Here is a 23,611-nt window from a genome sequence, read left to right as displayed (position 1 = left end):
CACCCTCAGACAGTGCATTCCAGAGCCTAACCACTCGATTGACCCTGTCTCCACCACACTCTCAGACATTGCATTCCAGATCCTAACCACTCGATTGACCCTGTCTCCACCACACTCTCAGGCAGTGCATTCCAGATCCTAACCACTCGATTGACCCTGTCTCCACCACACTCTCAGGCAGTGCATTCCAGATCCTAACCACTCGATTGACCCTGTCTCCACCACACTCTCAGACAGTGCATTCCAGACCCTAACCACTCGATTGACCCTGTCTCCACCACACTCTAAGACAGTGCATTCCAGATCCTAACCACTCGATTGACCCTGTCTCCACCACACCCTCAGACAGTGCAATCCAGAGCCTAACCACTCGATTGAACCTGCCTCCACCACACTCTCAGGCAGCGTATTCCAGAGCCTAACAACTTGATTGACCCTATCTCCACCACACTCTCAGACAGTACATTCCAGATCCTAACTACTCATTGACCCTGCCTCCACCACATTGTCAGACAGTATATTCCAGATCCTAACCACTCGATTGAGCCTGTCTCCATCACACCCTCAGACAGTGCATTCCAGACCCTAACCACTCGATTGTCCCTGTCTCCACCACACTCTCAGACAGTGCATTCCAGATCCTAACCACTCGATTGACCCTGTCTCCACCACACTCTCAGACAGTGCATTCCAGATCCTAACCACTCGATTGACCCTGTCTCCACCACACTCTCAGGCAGTGCATTCCAGATCCTAACCACTCGATTGACCCTGTCTCCACCACACTCTCAGACAGTGCATTCCAGATCCTAACCACTCGATTGACTCTGTCTCCACCACACTCTCAGACAGTACATTTCAGATCCTAACCACTCGAGTGACTCTATCTCCACCACACTCTCAGACAGTGCATTCCAGATCCTAACCACTCGATTGACTCTGTCTCCACCACACTGTCAGACAGTGTATTCCAGATCCTAACCACTCGATTGACCCTGTCTCCATCACACCCTCAGACAGTGCATTCCAGAGCCTAACAAATTGATTGACCCTATCTCCACCACACTCTCAGACAGTGCATTCCAGATCCTAACCACTCGATTGACCCTGTCTCCACCACACTCTCAGACAGTGCATTCCAGATCCTAACCACTCGATTGACCCTGTCTCCACCACACTCTCAGGCAGTGCATTCCAGATCCTAACCACTCGATTGACCCTGTCTCCACCACACTCTCAGGCAGTGCATTCCAGATCCTAACCACTCGATTGACCCTGTCTCCACCACACTCTAAGACAGTGCATTCCAGATCCTAACCACTCGATTGACCCTGTCTCCACCACACTCTCAGACAGTGCAATCCAGAGCCTAACCACTCGATTGAACCTGCCTCCAACACACTCTCAGGCAGCGTATTCCAGACCCTAACCAGTCGATTGACCCTGTCTCCATCACTCTCAGTCAGTACATTCCAGATTCTAACTACTCATTGACCCTGCCTCCACCACACTGTCAGACAGTGTATTCCAGATCCTAACCACTCGATTGACCCTGTCTCCATCACACCCTCACACAGTGCATTCCAGATCCTAACCACTCGATTGAACCTGCCTCCACCACACTCTCAGGCAGCGTATTCCAGACCCTAACCACTCGATTGACCCTGTCTCCATCACTCTCAGTCAGTACATTCCAGACCCTAACTACTCATTGACCCTGCCTCCACCACACTGTCAGACAGTGTATTCCAGATCCTAACCACTCGATTGACCCTGTCTCCATCACACCCTCACACAGTGCATTCCAGACCCTAACCACTCGATTGACCCTGTCTCCACCACACTCTCAGACAGTGCATTCCAGATCCTAACCACTCGATAGACCCTGTCTCCACCACACTCTCAGGCAGTGCATTCCAGATCCTAACCACTCGATTGACCCTGTCTCCACCACACTCTCAGGCAGTGCATTCCAGATCCTAACCACTCGATTGACTCTGTCTCCACCACACTCTCAGACAGTGCATTTCAGATCCTAACCACTCGATTGACCCTGTCTCCACCACACTCTCAGGCAGTGCATTCCAGATCCTAACCACTTGATTGACCCTGTCTCCACCACACCCTCAGACAGTGCAATCCAGAGCCTAACCACTCGATTGAACCTGCCTCCACCACACTCTCAGGCAGCGTATTCCAGACCCTGACCACTCGATTGACCCTGTCTCCATCACTCTCAGACAGTACATTCCAGATCCTAACTACTCATTGACCCTGCCTCCACCACACTGTCAGACAGTGTATTTCAGATCCTAACCACTCGATTGACCCTGTCTCCATCACACCCTCAGACAGTGCATTCCAGACCCTAACCACTCGATTGACCCTGTCTCCACCACACTCTAAGACAGTGCATTCCAGATCCTAACCACTCGATTGACCCTGTCTCCACCACACCCTCAGACAGTGCAATCCAGAGCCTAACCACTCGATTGAACCTGCCTCCACCACACTCTCAGGCAGCGTATTCCAGAGCCTAACAACTTGATTGACCCTATCTCCACCACACTCTCAGACAGTACATTCCAGATCCTAACTACTCATTGACCCTGCCTCCACCACATTGTCAGACAGTGTATTCCAGATCCTAACCACTCGATTGAGCCTGTCTCCATCACACCCTCAGACAGTGCATTCCAGATCCTAACCACTCGATTGTCCCTGTCTCCACCACACTCTCAGACAGTGCATTCCAGATCCTAACCACTCGATTGACCCTGTCTCCACCACACTCTCAGACAGTGCATTCCAGATCCTAACCACTCGATTGACCCTGTCTCCACCACACTCTCAGGCAGTGCATTCCAGATCCTAACCACTCGATTGAACCTGTCTCCACCACACTCTCAGACAGTGCATTCCAGATCCTAACCACTCGATTGACTCTGTCTCCACCACACTCTCAGACAGTACATTTCAGATCCTAACCACTCGAGTGACTCTATCTCCACCACACTCTCAGACAGTGCATTCCAGATCCTAACCACTCGATTGACTCTGTCTCCACCACACTGTCAGACAGTGTATTCCAGATCCTAACCACTCGATTGACCCTGTCTCCATCACACCCTCAGACAGTGCATTCCAGAGCCTAACAAATTGATTGACCCTATCTCCACCACACTCTCAGACAGTGCATTCCAGATCCTAACCACTCGATTGACCCTGTCTCCACCACACTCTCAGACAGTGCATTCCAGATCCTAACCACTCGATTGACCCTGTCTCCACCACACTCTCAGGCAGTGCATTCCAGATCCTAACCACTCGATTGACCCTGTCTCCACCACACTCTCAGGCAGTGCATTCCAGATCCTAACCACTCGATTGACCCTGTCTCCACCACACTCTCAGGCAGTGCATTCCAGATCCTAACCACTTGATTGACCCTGTCTCCACCACACCCTCAGACAGTGCAATCCAGAGCCTAACCACTCGATTGAACCTCCCTCCACCACACTCTCAGGCAGCATATTCCTGACCCTAATCACTCGATTGACCCTGTCTCCACCACACTCAGGCAGCGTATTCCAGACCCTAACCACTCGATTGACCCTGTCTCCATCACTCTCAGACAGTACATTCCAGATCCTAACTACTCATTGACCCTGCCTCCACCACACTGTCAGACAGTGTATTCCAGACCCTAACCACTCGATTGACCCTGTCTCCATGACACCCTCAGACAGTGCATTCCAGAGCCTAACCACTCGATTGACCCTGTCTCCACCACACTCTCAGGCAGTGCATTCCAGATCCTAACCACTCGATTGACCCTGTCTCCACCACACTCTCAGACAGTGCATTTCAGATCCTAACCACTCGATTGACCCTGTCTCCACCACACTCTCAGGCAGTGTATTCCAGATCCTAACCACTAGATTGACCCTGTCTCCACCACACCCTCAGACAGTGCAATCCAGATCCTAACCACTCGATTGAACCTGCCTCCACCACACTCTCAGGCAGCGTATTCCAGACCCTAACCACTCGATTGACCCTGTCTCCATCACTCTCAGACAGTACATTCCAGATCCTAACTACTCATTGACCCTGCCTCCACCACAGTCCGACAGTGTATTTCAGATCCTAACCACTCGATTGACCCTGTCTCCATCACACCCTCAGACAGTGCATTCCAGACCCTAACCACTCGATTGACCCTGTCTCCACCACACTCTAAGACAGTGCATTCCAGATCCTAACCACTCGATTGACCCTGTCTCCACCACACCCTCAGACAGTGCAATCCAGAGCCTAACCACTCGATTGAACCTGCCTCCACCACACTCTCAGGCAGCGTATTCCAGACCCTAACCACTCGATTGACCCTGTCTCCATCACTCTCAGTCAGTACATTCCAGATCCTAACTACTCATTGACCCTGCCTCCACCACACTGTCAGACAGTGTATTCCAGATCCTAACCACTCGATTGACCCTGTCTCCATCACACCCTCACACAGTGCATTCCAGACCCTAACCACTCGATTGACCCTGTCTCCACCACACTCTCAGACAGTGCATTCCAGATCCTAACCACTCGATAGACCCTGTCTCCACCACACTCTCAGGCAGTGCATTCCAGATCCTAACCACTCGATTGACCCTGTCTCCACCACACTCTCAGGCAGTGCATTCCAGATCCTAACCACTCGATTGACTCTGTCTCCACCACACTCTCAGACAGTGCATTTCAGATCCTAACCACTCGATTGACCCTGTCTCCACCACACTCTCAGGCAGTGCATTCCAGATCCTAACCACTTGATTGACCCTGTCTCCACCACACCCTCAGACAGTGCAATCCAGAGCCTAACCACTCGATTGAACCTGCCTCCACCACACTCTCAGGCAGCGTATTCCAGACCCTGACCACTCGATTGACCCTGTCTCCATCACTCTCAGAGAGTACATTCCAGATCCTAACTACTCATTGACCCTGCCTCCACCACACTGTCAGACAGTGTATTCCAGATCCTAACCACTCGATTGACCCTGTCTCCATCACACCCTCACACAGTGCATTCCAGACCCTAACCACTCGATTGACCCTGTCTCCACCACACTCTCAGACAGTGCATTCCAGATCCTAACCACTCGATTGACCCTGTCTCCACCACACTCTCAGGCAGTGCATTCCAGATCCTAACCACTCGATTGACCCTGTCTCCACCACACTCTCAGGCAGTGCATTCCAGATCCTAACCACTCGATTGACTCTGTCTCCACCACACTCTCAGACAGTGCATTTCAGATCCTAACCACTCGATTGACCCTGTCTCCACCACACTCTCAGGCAGTGCATTCCAGATCCTAACCACTTGATTGACCCTGTCTCCACCACACCCTCAGACAGTGCAATCCAGATCCTAACCACTCGATTGACCCTGTCTCCACCACACTCTCAGACAGTGCATTTCAGATCCTAACCACTCGATTGACCCTGTCTCCACCACACTCTCAGGCAGTGCATTCCAGATCCTAACCACTCGATTGACCCTGTCTCCATCACTCTCAGACAGTACATTCCAGATCCTAACTACTCATTGACCCTGCCTCCACCACACTGTCAGACAGTGTATTTCAGATCCTAACCACTCGATTGACCCTGTCTCCATCACACCCTCAGACAGTGCATTCCAGACCCTAACCACTCGATTGACCCTGTCTCCACCACACTCTAAGACAGTGCATTCCAGATCCTAACCACTCGATTGACCCTGTCTCCACCACACCCTCAGACAGTGCAATCCAGAGCCTAACCACTCGATTGAACCTGCCTCCACCACACTCTCAGGCAGCGTATTCCAGAGCCTAACAACTTGATTGACCCTATCTCCACCACACTCTCAGACAGTACATTCCAGATCCTAACTACTCATTGACCCTGCCTCCACCACATTGTCAGACAGTGTATTCCAGATCCTAACCACTCGATTGAGCCTGTCTCCATCACACCCTCAGACAGTGCATTCCAGATCCTAACCACTCGATTGTCCCTGTCTCCACCACACTCTCAGACAGTGCATTCCAGATCCTAACCACTCGATTGACCCTGTCTCCACCACACTCTCAGACAGTGCATTCCAGATCCTAACCACTCGATTGACCCTGTCTCCACCACACTCTCAGGCAGTGCATTCCAGATCCTAACCACTCGATTGAACCTGTCTCCACCACACTCTCAGACAGTGCATTCCAGATCCTAACCACTCGATTGACTCTGTCTCCACCACACTCTCAGACAGTACATTTCAGATCCTAACCACTCGAGTGACTCTATCTCCACCACACTCTCAGACAGTGCATTCCAGATCCTAACCACTCGATTGACTCTGTCTCCACCACACTGTCAGACAGTGTATTCCAGATCCTAACCACTCGATTGACCCTGTCTCCATCACACCCTCAGACAGTGCATTCCAGAGCCTAACAAATTGATTGACCCTATCTCCACCACACTCTCAGACAGTGCATTCCAGATCCTAACCACTCGATTGACCCTGTCTCCACCACACTCTCAGACAGTGCATTCCAGATCCTAACCACTCGATTGACCCTGTCTCCACCACACTCTCAGGCAGTGCATTCCAGATCCTAACCACTCGATTGACCCTGTCTCCACCACACTCTCAGGCAGTGCATTCCAGATCCTAACCACTCGATTGACCCTGTCTCCACCACACTCTCAGGCAGTGCATTCCAGATCCTAACCACTTGATTGACCCTGTCTCCACCACACCCTCAGACAGTGCAATCCAGAGCCTAACCACTCGATTGAACCTCCCTCCACCACACTCTCAGGCAGCATATTCCTGACCCTAATCACTCGATTGACCCTGTCTCCACCACACTCAGGCAGCGTATTCCAGACCCTAACCACTCGATTGACCCTGTCTCCATCACTCTCAGACAGTACATTCCAGATCCTAACTACTCATTGACCCTGCCTCCACCACACTGTCAGACAGTGTATTCCAGACCCTAACCACTCGATTGACCCTGTCTCCATGACACCCTCAGACAGTGCATTCCAGAGCCTAACCACTCGATTGACCCTGTCTCCACCACACTCTCAGGCAGTGCATTCCAGATCCTAACCACTCGATTGACCCTGTCTCCACCACACTCTCAGACAGTGCATTTCAGATCCTAACCACTCGATTGACCCTGTCTCCACCACACTCTCAGGCAGTGTATTCCAGATCCTAACCACTAGATTGACCCTGTCTCCACCACACCCTCAGACAGTGCAATCCAGATCCTAACCACTCGATTGAACCTGCCTCCACCACACTCTCAGGCAGCGTATTCCAGACCCTAACCACTCGATTGACCCTGTCTCCATCACTCTCAGACAGTACATTCCAGATCCTAACTACTCATTGACCCTGCCTCCACCACAGTCCGACAGTGTATTTCAGATCCTAACCACTCGATTGACCCTGTCTCCATCACACCCTCAGACAGTGCATTCCAGACCCTAACCACTCGATTGACCCTGTCTCCACCACACTCTAAGACAGTGCATTCCAGATCCTAACCACTCGATTGACCCTGTCTCCACCACACCCTCAGACAGTGCAATCCAGAGCCTAACCACTCGATTGAACCTGCCTCCACCACACTCTCAGGCAGCGTATTCCAGACCCTAACCACTCGATTGACCCTGTCTCCATCACTCTCAGTCAGTACATTCCAGATCCTAACTACTCATTGACCCTGCCTCCACCACACTGTCAGACAGTGTATTCCAGATCCTAACCACTCGATTGACCCTGTCTCCATCACACCCTCACACAGTGCATTCCAGACCCTAACCACTCGATTGACCCTGTCTCCACCACACTCTCAGACAGTGCATTCCAGATCCTAACCACTCGATTGACCCTGTCTCCACCACACTCTCAGGCAGTGCATTCCAGATCCTAACCACTCGATTGACCCTGTCTCCACCACACTCTCAGGCAGTGCATTCCAGATCCTAACCACTCGATTGACTCTGTCTCCATCACACCCTCACACAGTGCATTCCAGACCCTAACCACTCGATTGACCCTGTCTCCACCACACTCTCAGACAGTGCATTCCAGATCCTAACCACTCGATTGACCCTGTCTCCACCACACTCTCAGGCAGTGCATTCCAGATCCTAACCACTCGATTGACTCTGTCTCCACCACACTCTCAGACAGTGCATTTCAGATCCTAACCACTCGATTGACCCTGTCTCCACCACACTCTCAGGCAGTGCATTCCAGATCCTAACCACTTGATTGACCCTGTCTCCACCACACCCTCAGACAGTGCAATCCAGAGCCTAACCACTCGATAGAACCTGCCTCCACCACACTCTCAGGCAGCGTATTCCAGACCCTAACCACTCGATTGACCCTGTCTCCATCACTCTCAGAGAGTACATTCCAGATCCTAACTACTCATTGACCCTGCCTCCACCACATTGTCAGACAGTGTATTCCAGATCCAAACCACTCGATTGAGCCTGTCTCCATCACACCCTCAGACAGTGCATTCCAGACCCTAACCACTCGATTGACCCTGTCTCCACCACACTCTCAGACAGTGCATTCCAGATCCTAACCACTCGATTGACCCTGTCTCCACCACACTCTCAGGCAGTGCATTCCAGATCCTAACCACTCGATTGACCCTGTCTCCACCACACTCTCAGACAGTGCATTCCAGATCCTAACCACTCGATTGACTCTGTCTCCACCACACTCTCAGACAGTACATTTCAGATCCTAACCACTCGATTGACTCTATCTCCACCACACTCTCAGACAGTGCATTCCAGATCCTAACCACTCGATTGACTCTGTCTCCACCACACTATCAGACAGTGCATTTCAGATCCTAACCACTCGATTGACCCTGTCTCCATCACACCCTCAGACAGTGCATTCCAGAGCCTAACAACTTGATTGACCCTATCTCCACCTCACTCTCAGACAGTGCATTCCAGATCCTAACCACTCGATTGACCCTGTCTCCACCACACTCTCAGACAGTGCATTCCAGATCCTAACCACTCGATTGACCCTGTCTCCACCACACTCTCAGGCAGTGCATTCCAGATCCTAACCACTCGATTGACCCTGTCTCCACCAAACTCTCAGGCAGTGCATTCCAGATCCTAACCACTCGATTGACCCTGTCTCCACCACACTCTAAGACAGTGCATTCCAGATCCTAACCACTCGATTGACCCTGTCTCCACCACACCCTCAGACAGTGCAATCCAGAGCCTAACCACTCGATTGAACCTGCCTCCACCACACTCTCAGGCAGCGTATTCCAGACCCTAACCACTCGATTGACCCTGTCTCCATCACTCTCAGTCAGTACATTCCAGATCCTAACTACTCATTGACCCTGCCTCCACCACACTGTCAGACAGTGTATTCCAGATCCTACCCACTCGATTGACCCTGTCTCCATCACACCCTCACACAGTGCATTCCAGACCCTAACCACTCGATTGACCCTGTCTCCACCACACTCTCAGACAGTGCATTCCAGATCCTAACCACTCGATTGACCCTGTCTCCACCACACTCTCAGGCAGTGCATTCCAGATCCTAACCTCTCGATTGACCCTGTCTCCACCACACTCTCAGGCAGTGCATTCCAGATCCTAACCACTCGATTGACTCTGTCTCCACCACACTCTCAGACAGTGCATTTCAGATCCTAACCACTCGATTGACCCTGTCTCCACCACACTCTCAGGCAGTGCATTCCAGATCCTAACCACTTGATTGACCCTGTCTCCACCACACCCTCAGACAGTGCAATCCAGAGCCTAACCACTCGATTGAACCTGCCTCCACCACACTCTCAGGCAGCGTATTCCAGACCCTAACCACTCGATTGACCCTGTCTCCATCACTCTCAGACAGTACATTCCAGATCCTAACTACTCATTGACCCTGCCTCCACGACATTGTCAGACAATGTATTCCAGATCCAAACCACTCGATTGAGCCTGTCTCCATCACACCCTCAGACAGTGCATTCCAGATCCTAACCACTCGATTGACCCTGTCTCCACCACACTCTCAGGCAGTGCATTCCAGATCCTAACCACTCGATTGACCCTGTCTCCACCACACTCTCAGACAGTGCATTCCAGATCCTAACCACTCGATTGACTCTGTCTCCACCACACTCTCAGACAGTACATTTCAGATCCTAACCACTCGATTGACTCTATCTCCACCACACTCTCAGACAGTGCATTCCAGATCCTAACCACTCGATTGACCCTGTCTCCACCACACTCTCAGGCAGTGCATTCCAGATCCTAACCACTCGATTGACCCTGTCTCCACCACACTCTCAGACAGCGCATTCCAGACCCTAACCACTCGATTGACCCTGTCTCCACCACATTCTCAGACAGCGCATTCCAGACCCTAACCGCTCGATTGACCCTGTCTCCACCACACTCTCAGACAGCGTATTCCAGACCCTAACCACTCGATTGACCCTGTCTCCATCACTCTCAGACAGTACATTCCAGATCCTAACTACTCATTGACCCTGCCTCCACCACACTGTCAGACAGTGTATTCCAGACCCTAACCACTCGATTGACTCTGTCTCCACCACACTCTCAGACAGTACATTCCAGATGCTGACCACTCGCTGCGTGAAAAAGCTTTTTCTCCTGTCGCTTTTGCTTCTTTTACTAATTTCTTTAAACCTGTGCTGTCTCGTTCTCGATCCTTCCACCAATCAGGACAGTTTCTCCCTATCTACTCTGTCCAGACCCCTCATAATTTTGAACACCTCTATCAAATCTTCTCTCAGCCTTTCATTCTCCAAGGAAAACAGTCCTAACTTCTCCAATCTATCTTCATAACTGAAATCCCTCATCCCTTGAACCATTCTCGTGAATCTTTTCCGCACTCTCTCCAATGCCTTCACATCCTTCCTAAAGTGCGGCTCCAGAACTGGAGTTCAATACACCAGCTGAGGCCAAACTAGTGTCCTATACAAGTTCAACATAATCTCCTGCTCTTATACTCTCTCCCTTATTAATAAAGCCTAGGATACTGTATGCTTTGTTAACCACACTCTCAACCTGTCCTGCCATCTTTAATGACTTGTGCACATATACACCCAGTGTTCCTCTGTTCCTGCACCCCCTTTAGAGTTATACCCTTTATTTTATATTGCCTCTCCATGTTCTTCTCACCAAAATGAATCATTGCACATTTATCCGCATTGAACCTATCTGCCTCCTGCCTGTCCATTCCACCAACTTGTCTATGTCCTTTAGAATTTCTACCTTCCTCACAGTTCACAATGCTTCCAAGTTTTACATAAGAACGTAAAAACTAGGAGCAGGAGTAGGTAATTCAGCCGCTCAAGCCTGCTCCGCCATTCATTACGATCATGGCTGATCTAATTTCGGCCTCAACTCCAATCTCTTGCCCTCCCCCTACAACCTTCTGATCCGCTGCCAATTTAAAATCTGTCTATATCCTCCCTAAATTCACTCAGTGTCCTGGCATCCACTGCAGTCTGAGGCAGTGAATTCCACAGATTCACGATCCCTTGAGAAAAGTAATTCCTCCTCATCTCTGATCCAAATCTACCACCCCTTTGCCTAAAACAATGGCCTCCCATTCCAGAATGCCCCACAAGGGGAAACATCTGCTCCACCTCCACTTTGTCTATCCCCTTTAGCATCTTATATACTTCAATTAGATCTCCTCTCATCCCTCCAAACTCCAGCGAGCATAGGCCCAAACTGCTCAATCTCTTCTCATAAGACAAGCCCAACATCTCTGGAGTCAATCTAGTGAATCTCCTCTGAACCACCTCCAATGCAACTACATCCTTCCTCAAGTAAGGGGACCACAACTGTGCACGGTACTCCAGGTGCGGTCTCACCAATGCCTTGTACAGCTGCAACAACACTTCCCTATTCTTATAGTCTATTCCTTTAGCAATTATAGCCAAAATTCTATTTGCCTTCCTTATTACCTGCGGTACCTGCATACTAGCTTTCAGCGATTCATACACGAGGACACCCAGATCCCTCTGCACTGAAGCATTCTGAATTTTCTCTTGATTTAAATAATAAGTCGCCTTTTTATTCTTCTGACCAAAATGGATAACCTCACACTTATCCACGTTAAACTCCACCTGACAAATTTTGGCCCATTCACCTCACCTGTCCATATCCATTTGTAAATTTTTTATTTCTTCATTGCAACTTACTTTCCCACCTATTTTGGTGTCATCTGCAAATTTAGCTATAGTACCTTCTATCCCTGAATCCAAGTCATGAATATAGATTGTAAATAGTTGGGGCCCAAGGACCGAACCCTGTGGCACCCCACTAGTTACAGCTTGCCATCCAGAAAAAGAACCATTTATCCCAACTCTCTGCTTTCTGTTGGTTAGCCAATCCTCTATCCAAGTTACTTTATTTCCCCTAACTCTGTGCGATTTTACCTTGTGTATTAATCTTTTGTGCGGCACCTTATCAAAGATGTTTGATAATGTTTGAGGACTCTGGGTCTATACTTGATGGAGTTACTGAGCCTGAGGAGTCTGGTTATTGAAGCTTCTAGTTGTTTGCGTATGCTTGACTCTGATTTGAGCAGGAATTTATACTAATCTTGTGCTCCCTCTAGATGTTGTAAAGAGTGCTGAAGGTGAGAACCAGGAGTCCAGAGATGAGAACCTGACTGTTGTATGGAGCAGTCCCCCTGAGGTAACTTAGACTTTCTGGTTGTCTAATTTCTCGTTGTCATAAGGTGGGTTTAGGTTTTCAGGGTTCCATATTTCTTAAGAAATTAGTTCATTTGTTTGAAGAAGCTGCTAGTCAGGGCAGTTGTAATAATTATAAACAGTAATCCTACTTTGTATTTTTATAAGAAACTAAGCCTTACCCTGCTGAACTCTGTACAGTTATAAAGTGAATAATCCTTCTCCTGCTGAATGAACAGGAGTTCTGTACAGTTACACAGTGAATAATCCTTACCCTGCTGAGTGAACAGGAGCTCTGTACAGTTACACAGTGAATAATCCTTACCCTGCTGAATGAACAGGAGCTCTGTACAGTTACACTGTGAATAATCCTTACCCTGCTGAATGAACAGGAGCTTTGTACAGTTACACAGTGAATAATCCTTACCCTGCTGAATGAACAGGAGCTCTGTATAGTTACACAGTGAATAATCCTTACCCTGCTGAATGAACAGGAGCTCTGTACAGTTACACTGTGAATAATCCTTACCCTGCTGAATGAACAGGAGCTCTGTACAGTTACACAGTGAATAATCCTTACCCTGCTGAATGAACAGGAGCTCTGTACAGTTACACAGTGAATAATCCTTACCCTGCTGAATGAACAGGAGCTCTGTACAGTTACACAGTGAATAATCCTTACCCTGCTGAATGAATAGGAGCTCTGTACAATTACACAGTGAATAATCCTTACCCTGCTGAATGAATAGGAGCTCTGTACAGTTACACAGTGAGTAATCCTTACCCTGCTGAATGGACAGCTCTATACAGTTACACAGTGTGGTAAAGTGGAGTACCATGTGCCTTTAAGAGAATGTAAGTGGACTAACCATGTGACAGTAGTGACCAATCATTGTACAGCATGGGCTACTGATTAACTGTAAGTCTAGAGCTGGAGGTGGTTGTGGGAGCACGCAAGGATTTTGTGCTCTGTCCTCTGTTGCAATAAACAATCACAGTTTGTTCTTATGTTAGTCTCTCTCCATTATTGATAGCAAGCATCAACTAACAAGTGTACATGAAGGCGTGCAATTCGAGTTTACTAAGACATAAAACACAGTGAGTAACCCTTACCCTGCTGAATGAACAGGAACTTTGTACAGTTACACAGTGAGTGTAACACATGTGAGTAACATATATTCTGGAACATGTGAGCGTAACACAGTGAGTAGCACATGTTCTGAAACCAACCAGAGAGCAGGTTATATTAGATTTGGTATTGTGTAACGTGACAGGGTTAATTAATGACCTCAAAACAAAGGCACCCCTAGGTAGCAGCAACCACAATATGATTGAATTTTACATCCAGTTTGAAAGGGAGAAGAGTAGGTCTAAGACTATTATCTTAAACTTAAATAAGGGCAACTATGTTGGGATGAAAGCTGAGCTAGCTGAAGTGAACTGGGAAACTAGGCTAGAGGATAGACCAATAGAGAAGCAGTGGCAGACATTTAAGGGAATATTTCAGAGTATTCAGAATAAGTACATTCCTCCTATAAACAAAAATTCTAAGGGGAGGACCCATCATCCGTGGTTAACTAGAGATGTTAAGGAAAGCATCAAACTTAAGGAAAAAACATACAACTCCACAATGATGAGTGGCAGGACAGATGATTGTACAGAATATAAAGAACAGCAGAGAATGACTAAAAGGTTAATCAGGAGAAAGAAATTAGAGTATGAGAGGAAGCTAGCTAGAAATGTAAAAACGGATAGCAAGAGTTTCCACAGGTAATTAAAAAGGAAAAGAGAAGGTAAAGTGAATGTTGGTTCTCTAGAGAGTGACAGTGGGGAGTTAATAGTAGATAATAAGGAAATGGCAGAAGAAATGAACAATTATTTTGCTTCTATGTTCACTATAGAAGATACAAAAAATATTCCAGTAATACCTGCAAATCAGGGGGTGAACGGGAGAAAGGAACTTGGTGAAATTGAAATCACTAGGGAAACAGTACTGAGCAAGTTGATGGAGCTGTGGGCTGGCAAGTCTCTGGGTCCGAATGGATTACACCCTAGGGTCTTAAAAGAGGTGGCTAATGAGGTAGTTGATGTGCTGTTGTTAATTTTCCAGAATTCGCTAGATCCTAGAAAGGTTCCACCAGATGGGAAAGTAGCAAATATAACCCTGATATTCAAGAAGGGAGGGAGGCAGAAAACTGGAAACTTTAGGCCAGTTAGCTTGACATCTGTCGTGGAGAAGTTATTAGAATCGATCATTAAGAAAGTTCTAGCTGGGAACTTAGAAGAGCTCAAGGCAAAAGGAAAGAGTCAGCATGGTTTTGGGAAAGGAAAATCATGTTTAACCAATTTATTGGAGTTTTTTGAAGGAGTAACATGTACAGTGGATAAAGGGGAGCCTGTAGACGTACTGTACTTGGATTTCCAGAAGGCATTTGATAAGGTGCCACATCAAAGATTATTACGGAAAATAAAAGCGGATGGTGTAGTGGGTAATATATTAGCATGGATAGAAGATTGGCTGGCTGGCAGAAAGCAGAGAGTCTTTGGGTCTTTTTCTGATTGGCAGCATGTGACGAGTGGAGTCTCACAGGGGTCTGTATTGCGGCCTCAAATTTTTAGGATTTACATCAATGACTTAGATGAGGGGAGTGAAGACATGGTAGCTAAATTTGCAGATGACACAAAAATAGGTAGGAAAGTATGTTGTGAAGAGGACATGAGGAGGTTGCAGATGGATATAGAGAGGTTGAGTGAGTGGGAAAAGATCTGGCAGATGGAGTTTAATGTTGGAAAATGAGAAGTTGTTCCTTTTGGCAGGAAGAACAAAAAAACAGTATTATTTAAATGGAGAACGGCTGCATAATTCTGAGGTGCAGAGGGATCTAGGTGTTCTAGTACTTGAGTCATAAAAGTTAGTATGCAGGTACAGCAAGTAATTAAGAAGGCTAATGGAATGCTATCCTTTATTACAAGAGGGATCATACGTAAAAGTAAGGATGTTATGCTTCAGTTATACAGGGATTGCACCTCAAATACAGTGTGCAGTTTTGGCCTCCTTATTTAAGGAAGGATGTAAATGCATTGGAAGTGGTTCAAAGGAGGTTTACTAGATTGATACCTGGAATGAGTGGGTTGTCTTATGAGGAAATGTTGGACAGACTGGACTTATTTCCACTCGTGTTTAGAAGAGTGAGGGGTGATTGAAATATGCAAGATCCTTAATGGCCTTGACAAGGTGAACGTTGAAAGGATGTTTCTTGTGGGTGAGTCCAGAACTGGGGGGCACTGTTTTAGAATTAGGGGTCGCCCTTTTAGGACAGAGATGAGGAGAAATTTTTTTCTCTTGGAAGGTTGTGCGACTATGGAATTCTCTGCCTCAGAAGGTAGAGGCAGGGTCACTGAATATTTTTAAGGCAGGGGTCAATAGATTCTTGTTAGCCAAGGGAATCAAAGATTCTCGGGGTTAGATGGGAATGTGGAAATTGAAACGCAAGAAGACCAGCCATGATCTTATTGAATGGCGGAGCAGACTCGAGGGGCCGAATGGTCTACTCCTGTTCCCATTTCTTATGTTCTTAACCCTTACCCTGCTGAATGAACAGAAGCTCTGTACAGTTACACAGTGAATAATCCTTACACTGCTGAATGAACAGGAGATCTGTACAGTTACACAGTGAGTAACCCACACCCTTTTGAATGAACAGGAGCTCTGTACAGTTACACAGTGAGTAATCCTTACACTGCTGAATAAACAGGAAGTCGGTAACAATCTAGGCCTCTTTGCCAATAAATGCTGTGATTAATGAATCTCTTAGTTTGTCCTCACTGTAGTTGAAAGGGGAAAGATTTCACTGCAGTCACAGAAAGTGTTATCCCTAAGATCTGACAGAGAGTCAGGGCAGTGAAAATTGAAAATGCATCACCCAAAGATTGTTGATACTTGAGTGGCATCTCTGTATAAATATCTATACAAAACACATTTGTAGAATGCTCCAAAAGAAACTTGTGAAGATTGAGGACCATGTTGTTAAAGTTAAAGAATGGATAGAAGGAAGGCTAAAGGATAGAACACAGAATGGGAGTAAATGGGTGTTACTTAGGTTGTCAAGGTGCAGGTAGTGATTTGTATTGGGACCTCCCATGTCCTCCAGGGACTAAGTGATTGAGACACTCAGGCATCGATTGAACAATAGAAAAAATTGCTGATGATACCAAAGTAGGAAACACATCAAGTTGTTACAAAGAGCTTGGAAGTCTGCAAGAGGAACGAGAACAGAGAGTAACTGTGGGTGAGTCGGTGGTGGATAATCTTAATTAATGGATGTAATTTTATTTGGAAAAAGAACATGACCTAAATGGTAAAATTCTCAAAGGAACAGAAGAGCAGAGAGAACCAGCAGTATAACACATAAATCAGGTGGTGTAGGTACACAGATCCTGGTTTTGTATTTATAGGGTCATTGAGTTTACAGATCTGTTTGACATTGGATAAAGTACTTTGGATAGGCCATTATAGAAAGGATATTGGAGAACAGTGCAGCCTTATGTCAGTAAAATGGTACCGTGGATGGAAGGATATCACTCCAAAACTGGAGGTTATTGAGGTCCTGGACTTGGGAAAGCCTGCAATCTGTACAAAACCCAGAGGCATATCCTTCTGTTTCTGCATGTCCATTCGAAACTACTAAAACTGAAATAAACTACTCCTCTCAGCTTTCTGCTTAATGGATCCTGACTGTCACTCAGTGTTTCTGTCTAAAAACTTCACTTCCCTCTCTCTTTAAACAGGAGAAAGAACCTTTCCAGTAGGGTCTAAAAGCTATTGGCTCACCTCATCTCAATCCTAAATGATCGCCCTTTTAACCTGAAGCTGTGGCCCCATGTTCTAAATCCCCCAGCCAGGGGAAACAACCTCTCACTGTCTACCATAGCAAACCCCTTCAGAATCTTGTATTATTCATTGAGACATGACAAGAAAATTAGATTAGAAAGGATAACTGATGAATTGCTTGCAGCAGCAAAATCATGATGGTTGAGTGGCCTTGTTGATGTTGCAGTAACATTAGTTTGTAAGTGAGCCTTGTGAACTGTTTGACCCTAGGCTTGAGGCTTGGCTTTGGTGAGGGGCAATCTTGACCAGACTGTAGCAGTAGGGCCTAAAAGCTATTGGCTCACAATTGAGAGATACCAGAGGACAACCAGTGCTCCCAGATTTCATTCTCAGTAGGAATCAGTGCCTTTGAATGTGTGGAATAGAATGACTGTGAAACATATCTTGCTGAAGCTTTCAGTGCTACTGGTGTCCTGGGTCTGCCCTTTAATCAGATATAACTCACCATCTCTCTCTTTCCCTGTCACAGTTGATACCCATTATCTCCGACCCAGAGTATTTACTGGACCAACACATCCTCATCTGCGTCAAGTCTACTGACAGCTACGAATCCTATGGTAAGCATGAATACACATGGGTATCTGGGCAGACCCTGTGCACAGCTAAACAGAGAAGCTTCCTGCTGTAGTTCCTACTCCAAGAATAGCAGATGGAGACAAGAGGTGTAACCTAGAGCATAAGAAAAGTTAAAGACTAGGGAGGTAATTTGGCCCATCGAAGCATCTTCCTTTATTTCTTCAACTCTTTCATTGAAACCCAAGAGAAGATGATCTTGAGCTGCTGCAGTCCACATGGTGCTGTTAGATATGGAGTTCCAGCATTTTGACCCAAGGAGGGTGGCAGCACTAGGAGAGATATTGGACATACTGTAGCAGAGCAGTGGTTGACTCTTTAGCTGAAACACTTTTCACTGAGCTGCAGGCTAGTGTGGGGCTTCTACCTCTTATTCATATTCCACTATTATCATCAGTATGTCTCCCTCAGCTTTCTGAAGGTCTGCGTCTAGTGGTGGCTCCATGTTTTGTTCCCATTGCAGGGCAATGTTAAACAGTAAACCATGATCATGCAGGGCACTCTTCTCAGCTGTACTGCAAAAAGCTACCAGACCTATTTAGGCAGAGGAAACATTGCTTATGTTGGCCTGCTCAGTGGGGGCACTCATCAAGTCATGGATCTAAATAGTGCTGTTCCACCACAGAATCTGGGTTCCTGAGAGGAATTGTACCAAGAATAGCCCTCATCATCAAGCAGCCAGCCTCTTGTTGCTGTGTGGGGGTAAAGAGTAGGGCTGAGGTATGGAGCATTGGTACAAGATATAAGTTTTTTTTTAATTCATTCACGGGATGTGGGCTTTGCTGTCTGGGCCAGCATTTATTACCCATCCCTAATTGCTCTTGAGAAGGTGGTGGTGAGCTGCCTTCTTGAACTGCTGCAGTCCATGTGGTGTAGGTACACCCACAGTGTTGTTAGGAAGGGAGTTCCAGGATTTTGATCCAGTGACAATGAAGAAATGGCCGATATATTTCCAAATCAGGATGGTGAGTGACTTGGAGGGGAACTTCCAGGTGGTGCTGTTCCCATTTATCTGCTGCCCTTGTCCTTCTAGGTGGTAGTGGTCGTGGGTTTGGAAGGTGCTGTCTAAGGAGCCTTAGTGAATTCCTGCAGTGCATCTTGTAGATGGTACACACTGCTGCTATTGTGCATCGGTGGTGGAGGGAGTGAATGTTTGTGCATGTGGTGCCAATCAAGCAGGTTGCTTTGTCCTGGATGGTGTCAAGCTTCTTCAATATTATAGGAGCTGCACTCATCCAGGCAAGTGGGGAGTATTCCATTACATTCCTGACTTGTGCCTTGCAGATAGTGGACAAGCTTTGGGGAGTCGGGAGGTGAGTTACTCGTCGCAGGATTCCTAGCCTCTGACCTGGCTCTTGTAGCCACAGTATTTATATAGAAACATAGAAACTAGGAGCAGGAGTAGGCCATTCGGCCCTTCGAGCCTGCTCCGCCATTCATTATGATTATGGCTGATCATCCAACTCAATAGCCTGCTCCAGCTTTCTCCCCATACCCTTTGATCCCTTTCGCCACAAGAGCTATATCTAACATATATGTTAGTTCAGTTCAGTTTCTGGTCAATGGTAACCCCCAGGAGTTGATAGTGGGGGATTCAGTGATGGTAATGCCATTGAACATCAAGGGGCGATGGTTGGATTCTCTCTTGTTGGAGACGGTCATTGCCTAACACTTGTGTGGCGCGAATGTTACTTGCCATTTGTCAGCCCAAGCCTGAATATTATCCAGGTCTTGCTGCATTTGGACATGGACTGCTTCAGTATCTGAGGAGTCATGAATGGTACTGAACATTGTGCAATCATCAGCGAACATCCCCACTTCTGACCTTATGATGGACGGAAGGTCATTGATGAAGCAGCTGAAGATAGTTGGGCCTAGGACACTATCCTGAGGAACTCCTGCAGTGATGTCCTGGAGCTGAGATGACTGACCTCCAACAACCACAACCATCTTCCTTTGTGCTAGGTATGATTCCAACCAGTGGAGAGTTTTTCCCCTGATTCCCATTGACTCCAGTTTTGCTAGGGCTCCTTGATGCCACACTCGGTCAAATGTGAACTTGATGTCAAGGGTAGTCACCTTGGGAGTTCAGCTGTTTTGTCCATGTTTGAACCAAGGCTGTAATGATGTCAGGAGCTGAGGGGCCCTGGTGGAACCCAAACTGGGCATCAGTGAGCAGCTTATTGCTAAGCAAGTGCCGCTTGATAGTGTCATGGCAGCTGCCAGGAAAGCAGGCACAGAACGCTGCAAGTGATCATTTAAATAAGGAACCAGAGGAGTGAAGAGAAACATGTTATATACAGCAATTTGTTATCATCTAGAATGCACTGACTGAAAGGATGGTGAAAGCAGATCTAATAGTATTTTTCAAAGGGCATTTAGGTATATACTGAAAAAGAAAGCTTGCAGAGCTATAAGGAAAGAGCAGGGGAGTAGGATTAATTGGATAACTCTTTCAAAGAGCTGGCACTGGCTTGATGGACTGAATGGCCTGCTTCCATGATACATCATTCTATAGTTCTAATCAGGAATGATATTTCTTATTAATGTTATCTGTACACACTGTCCTATTCTTATAGAATCATAAATTCATAAAATGATGGCGCACAGGAGGAGACCATTCAGCCCATTGTGCCTGTGCTGGCTCATTGAAAGAGCTATCCAGTTAAATCCAATTCCCCACCTTTTTCCTCCTCAACTGCAAATGTTTCCCCTCTCTTGCCATATCATGTTTAACTCTGAGAATTTGCCTTGTGTTTCACTGCCCAGGTGAGAGTTGCATTGCTCTGCAAGCCAACTCTAATGAGATAATGTTCAACGTACCACTGGAGCACCGTGGGGAGGAGACAGGCAATTTCAGCGGATCATATAAGCTGACCATTTCAGAGCGAAAACAACGGGAGAGGACTTACGGTAATGTTCAGCTGTTTCTTTTCTCATGTTTCGTTGAGACGGAGAGGCCCATGGCTTCATTTTGCTCAGCCCTGCAGCTCCCTCAGTACCTGGTGCAATATATGCACATATGGCCTTTTAAAGACACAGGAAAAGGGCAGGGAAATGGGATTAACTCCAGTTGAAGATTGCAAAGGAACAACATGGCCAAGAGGCCAACAATTAAATGTTATTAGAATGAGAGTGAGGAACGAGGTTAGAAATTTCTTTACACAGAGTTGGTGAAACAGGGAGTGCTTCAGTTGAGGCAGAAACCAATGAGCCTCTTAATTGAAAAGTGGATAAATGTTTGAAGCAGGGGAAGATAAAGGGCAGTTTGAAGTTGCTGTAGCTGGCACAGACAAGGTGGACCAAATGGCCTGCTTCTCTATTGTAGATCGAATGGGCGGGAGGCAGGGGTTCGAGCAGCTCACAGTGCCCTCTAGTGGCAATCAGCCAAGTTAGGCGGGTGCCTCTGCCAATTTTTTCCAGTTGCACTTTCACTTTCCATTAACTCTGAACAACGTTCCGATCCCCTGAATCTCATGGGGACAACTTGCAGAATGGCAACCGTATCAGAGAGTCACAGGTGCTGAAAGTTTACACGAGTGGCTATTTCCTATGCTTGAGCCAGGACTTGGAACCGCAACTCCCCCCAGGAGCCGCCCCACTCACCTTTGCCATTTCCGAAATTTTGTGGTGGAATTGGCAGCGCACAGTGCATACGTCTACTGGGCAAGTGGAATTGAGATGGTACAGAATCATGGAAAAATGTATGCTTTCTTACTCAGCCTCATTTAGAGTACTGTAGACAGTTCTAGTCTCCATATTACAAAAAGGATTTAGAGGCATTGGCGAAGGGGCAAAATATATTTGCAAAGATTATACCAGAGCCAAAAGGTTATAACTATCAGGAAAGGCTGAATAGGCTTGGGATCTTTTCTCTAGAAAAGAGAAGGTTGAGGGATCACCTGACAGACATCTGAACTGAGGCCCCATCTGCCTGCTCAGGGGATGCAAAAGATCCCATGACACTATTTTGAAGATGAGCAAGTGAGTTATCCAGGGTGTCCTGGTCAATATTTATCCCTCAATCAACATCACAAAAAACAGATTGATTAATCATGATCACATTGCTATCTATGGGAGCTGGCTGTGAACATACTGGCTTCCATGTTCCCTACAACAGTGACTACACTTCTTGACTTTTAAGCACTTTGAGACAACCAGTTGTCATAAAAAGCACTACACAAAGCAAGTCTTTTGTTTTTTATCCAGAGAATTGTGAAGGACTTGATAGGATAGATGTAAATAAAATTTTCCACTTGTGAGGAGTCCAAAACCTGGGGCAGTAAACATAAGGTAGTCACTAATGAATCCAATGTGGAATTCAGGGGCAACTTAGAGGGTGCCGAGAATGGGTTTTGAAATGCAGTCATTACTAAATGTCCTACCGAGCTTGCCATAGTCACGTCTGTCACGAGGGACTCCCTGCAGGTAACCATCTTACGTGCAGTTTGATAAAAAGATTACACTAGAAAGACTAGCCTTTGAGCTCGTAACATGGTGTTAGAGCTGGAGCTGAGATTGAGTTTTGAAAAAAATGGAAGAGAAGTCACAGCTACTGAAAGAGGAACACTGAAATGTTCCAACCTGCTAAAAGCTGCTGAAGGAAAAAAAGAGCACCAACAAGGAAAAGTTAACACAAGCTGATGGCTGCAAGTAGAATACTGGGTGGGACAAAAATGGCTGTAAATTTTCCTCTCCTGGCTCCTGTCAAAATGAAAGGAGATATGCAGCAGAACTAGTAATATTTTCACTTGCAATGGCAAAACTACAAGATTGCAACAGATTTAATTAACAAGCCGGAGCCGATACGAGAAGCAACACTTTTAACACTGCTGGGGAAAGACTGTAACAAGTTGTTTTCTAACCTAAATCTAACCGAAGAACAGAAAAAACAGACTGCAGACATTTTGAAAGCCTTGAAGGCACATTTTGAACCCCAAGTGAACATAACTTCTGAACAGTGTTCAGCATTAAGGCTCAAGATGAAAAAGAGTCTATCAATCAGTATGTGAATGCAGCAACACAGCTCACAGAATCATGTGAATTTGGGCAACTAAAGTATGATCTCATTAAAGACAGATTTATCTTATGAAATATCCTACAGTAAGCAAATCTACTGAGAGAGGAGAAACTTACTCTCAAGAAAGCACTAGACGTGTGCAGAAATGTGGAGGTTATTTATGCTGGAGCATAAATGTATGGCAGAACAGACCAGGAGATACATTATGCTGAGAGACCTTCCAGGCCAGAAGAGCAGAACAATCACAGACAAAGGGCAGGATGCAAATACTGCGGAGGACATCATACAAAGGAAAGTAGGATTGTCCAGCATGAG

At 46.7% G+C, this 23,611-nt stretch overlaps 1 protein-coding gene across 2 annotated transcripts in view; it reads left to right on the top strand.

The window, feature by feature from the left end:
* inpp5d (inositol polyphosphate-5-phosphatase D) overlaps positions 1–23,611 on the top strand; it is a 199,007-nt gene that overhangs the window by 123,865 nt on the left and 51,531 nt on the right. For both annotated transcript variants that reach the window (XM_078563554.1, XM_078563553.1), the window contains exons 21-23: positions 12,737–12,816; positions 18,173–18,260; positions 21,046–21,189. In XM_078563554.1, coding sequence (XP_078419680.1) covers positions 12,737–12,816; positions 18,173–18,260; positions 21,046–21,189 — 312 coding nt within the window. The remainder of the gene's footprint in view (positions 1–12,736; positions 12,817–18,172; positions 18,261–21,045; positions 21,190–23,611) is intronic.

Source organism: Cetorhinus maximus, chromosome 19 (genome assembly GCF_964194155.1).
Source record: "Cetorhinus maximus chromosome 19, sCetMax3.hap1.1, whole genome shotgun sequence".
NCBI lineage: Eukaryota > Metazoa > Chordata > Chondrichthyes > Lamniformes > Cetorhinidae > Cetorhinus > Cetorhinus maximus.
The sequence above is the reverse complement of the archived record's forward strand: the minus strand, read 5'-3'. Positions and strand labels throughout refer to the sequence as shown.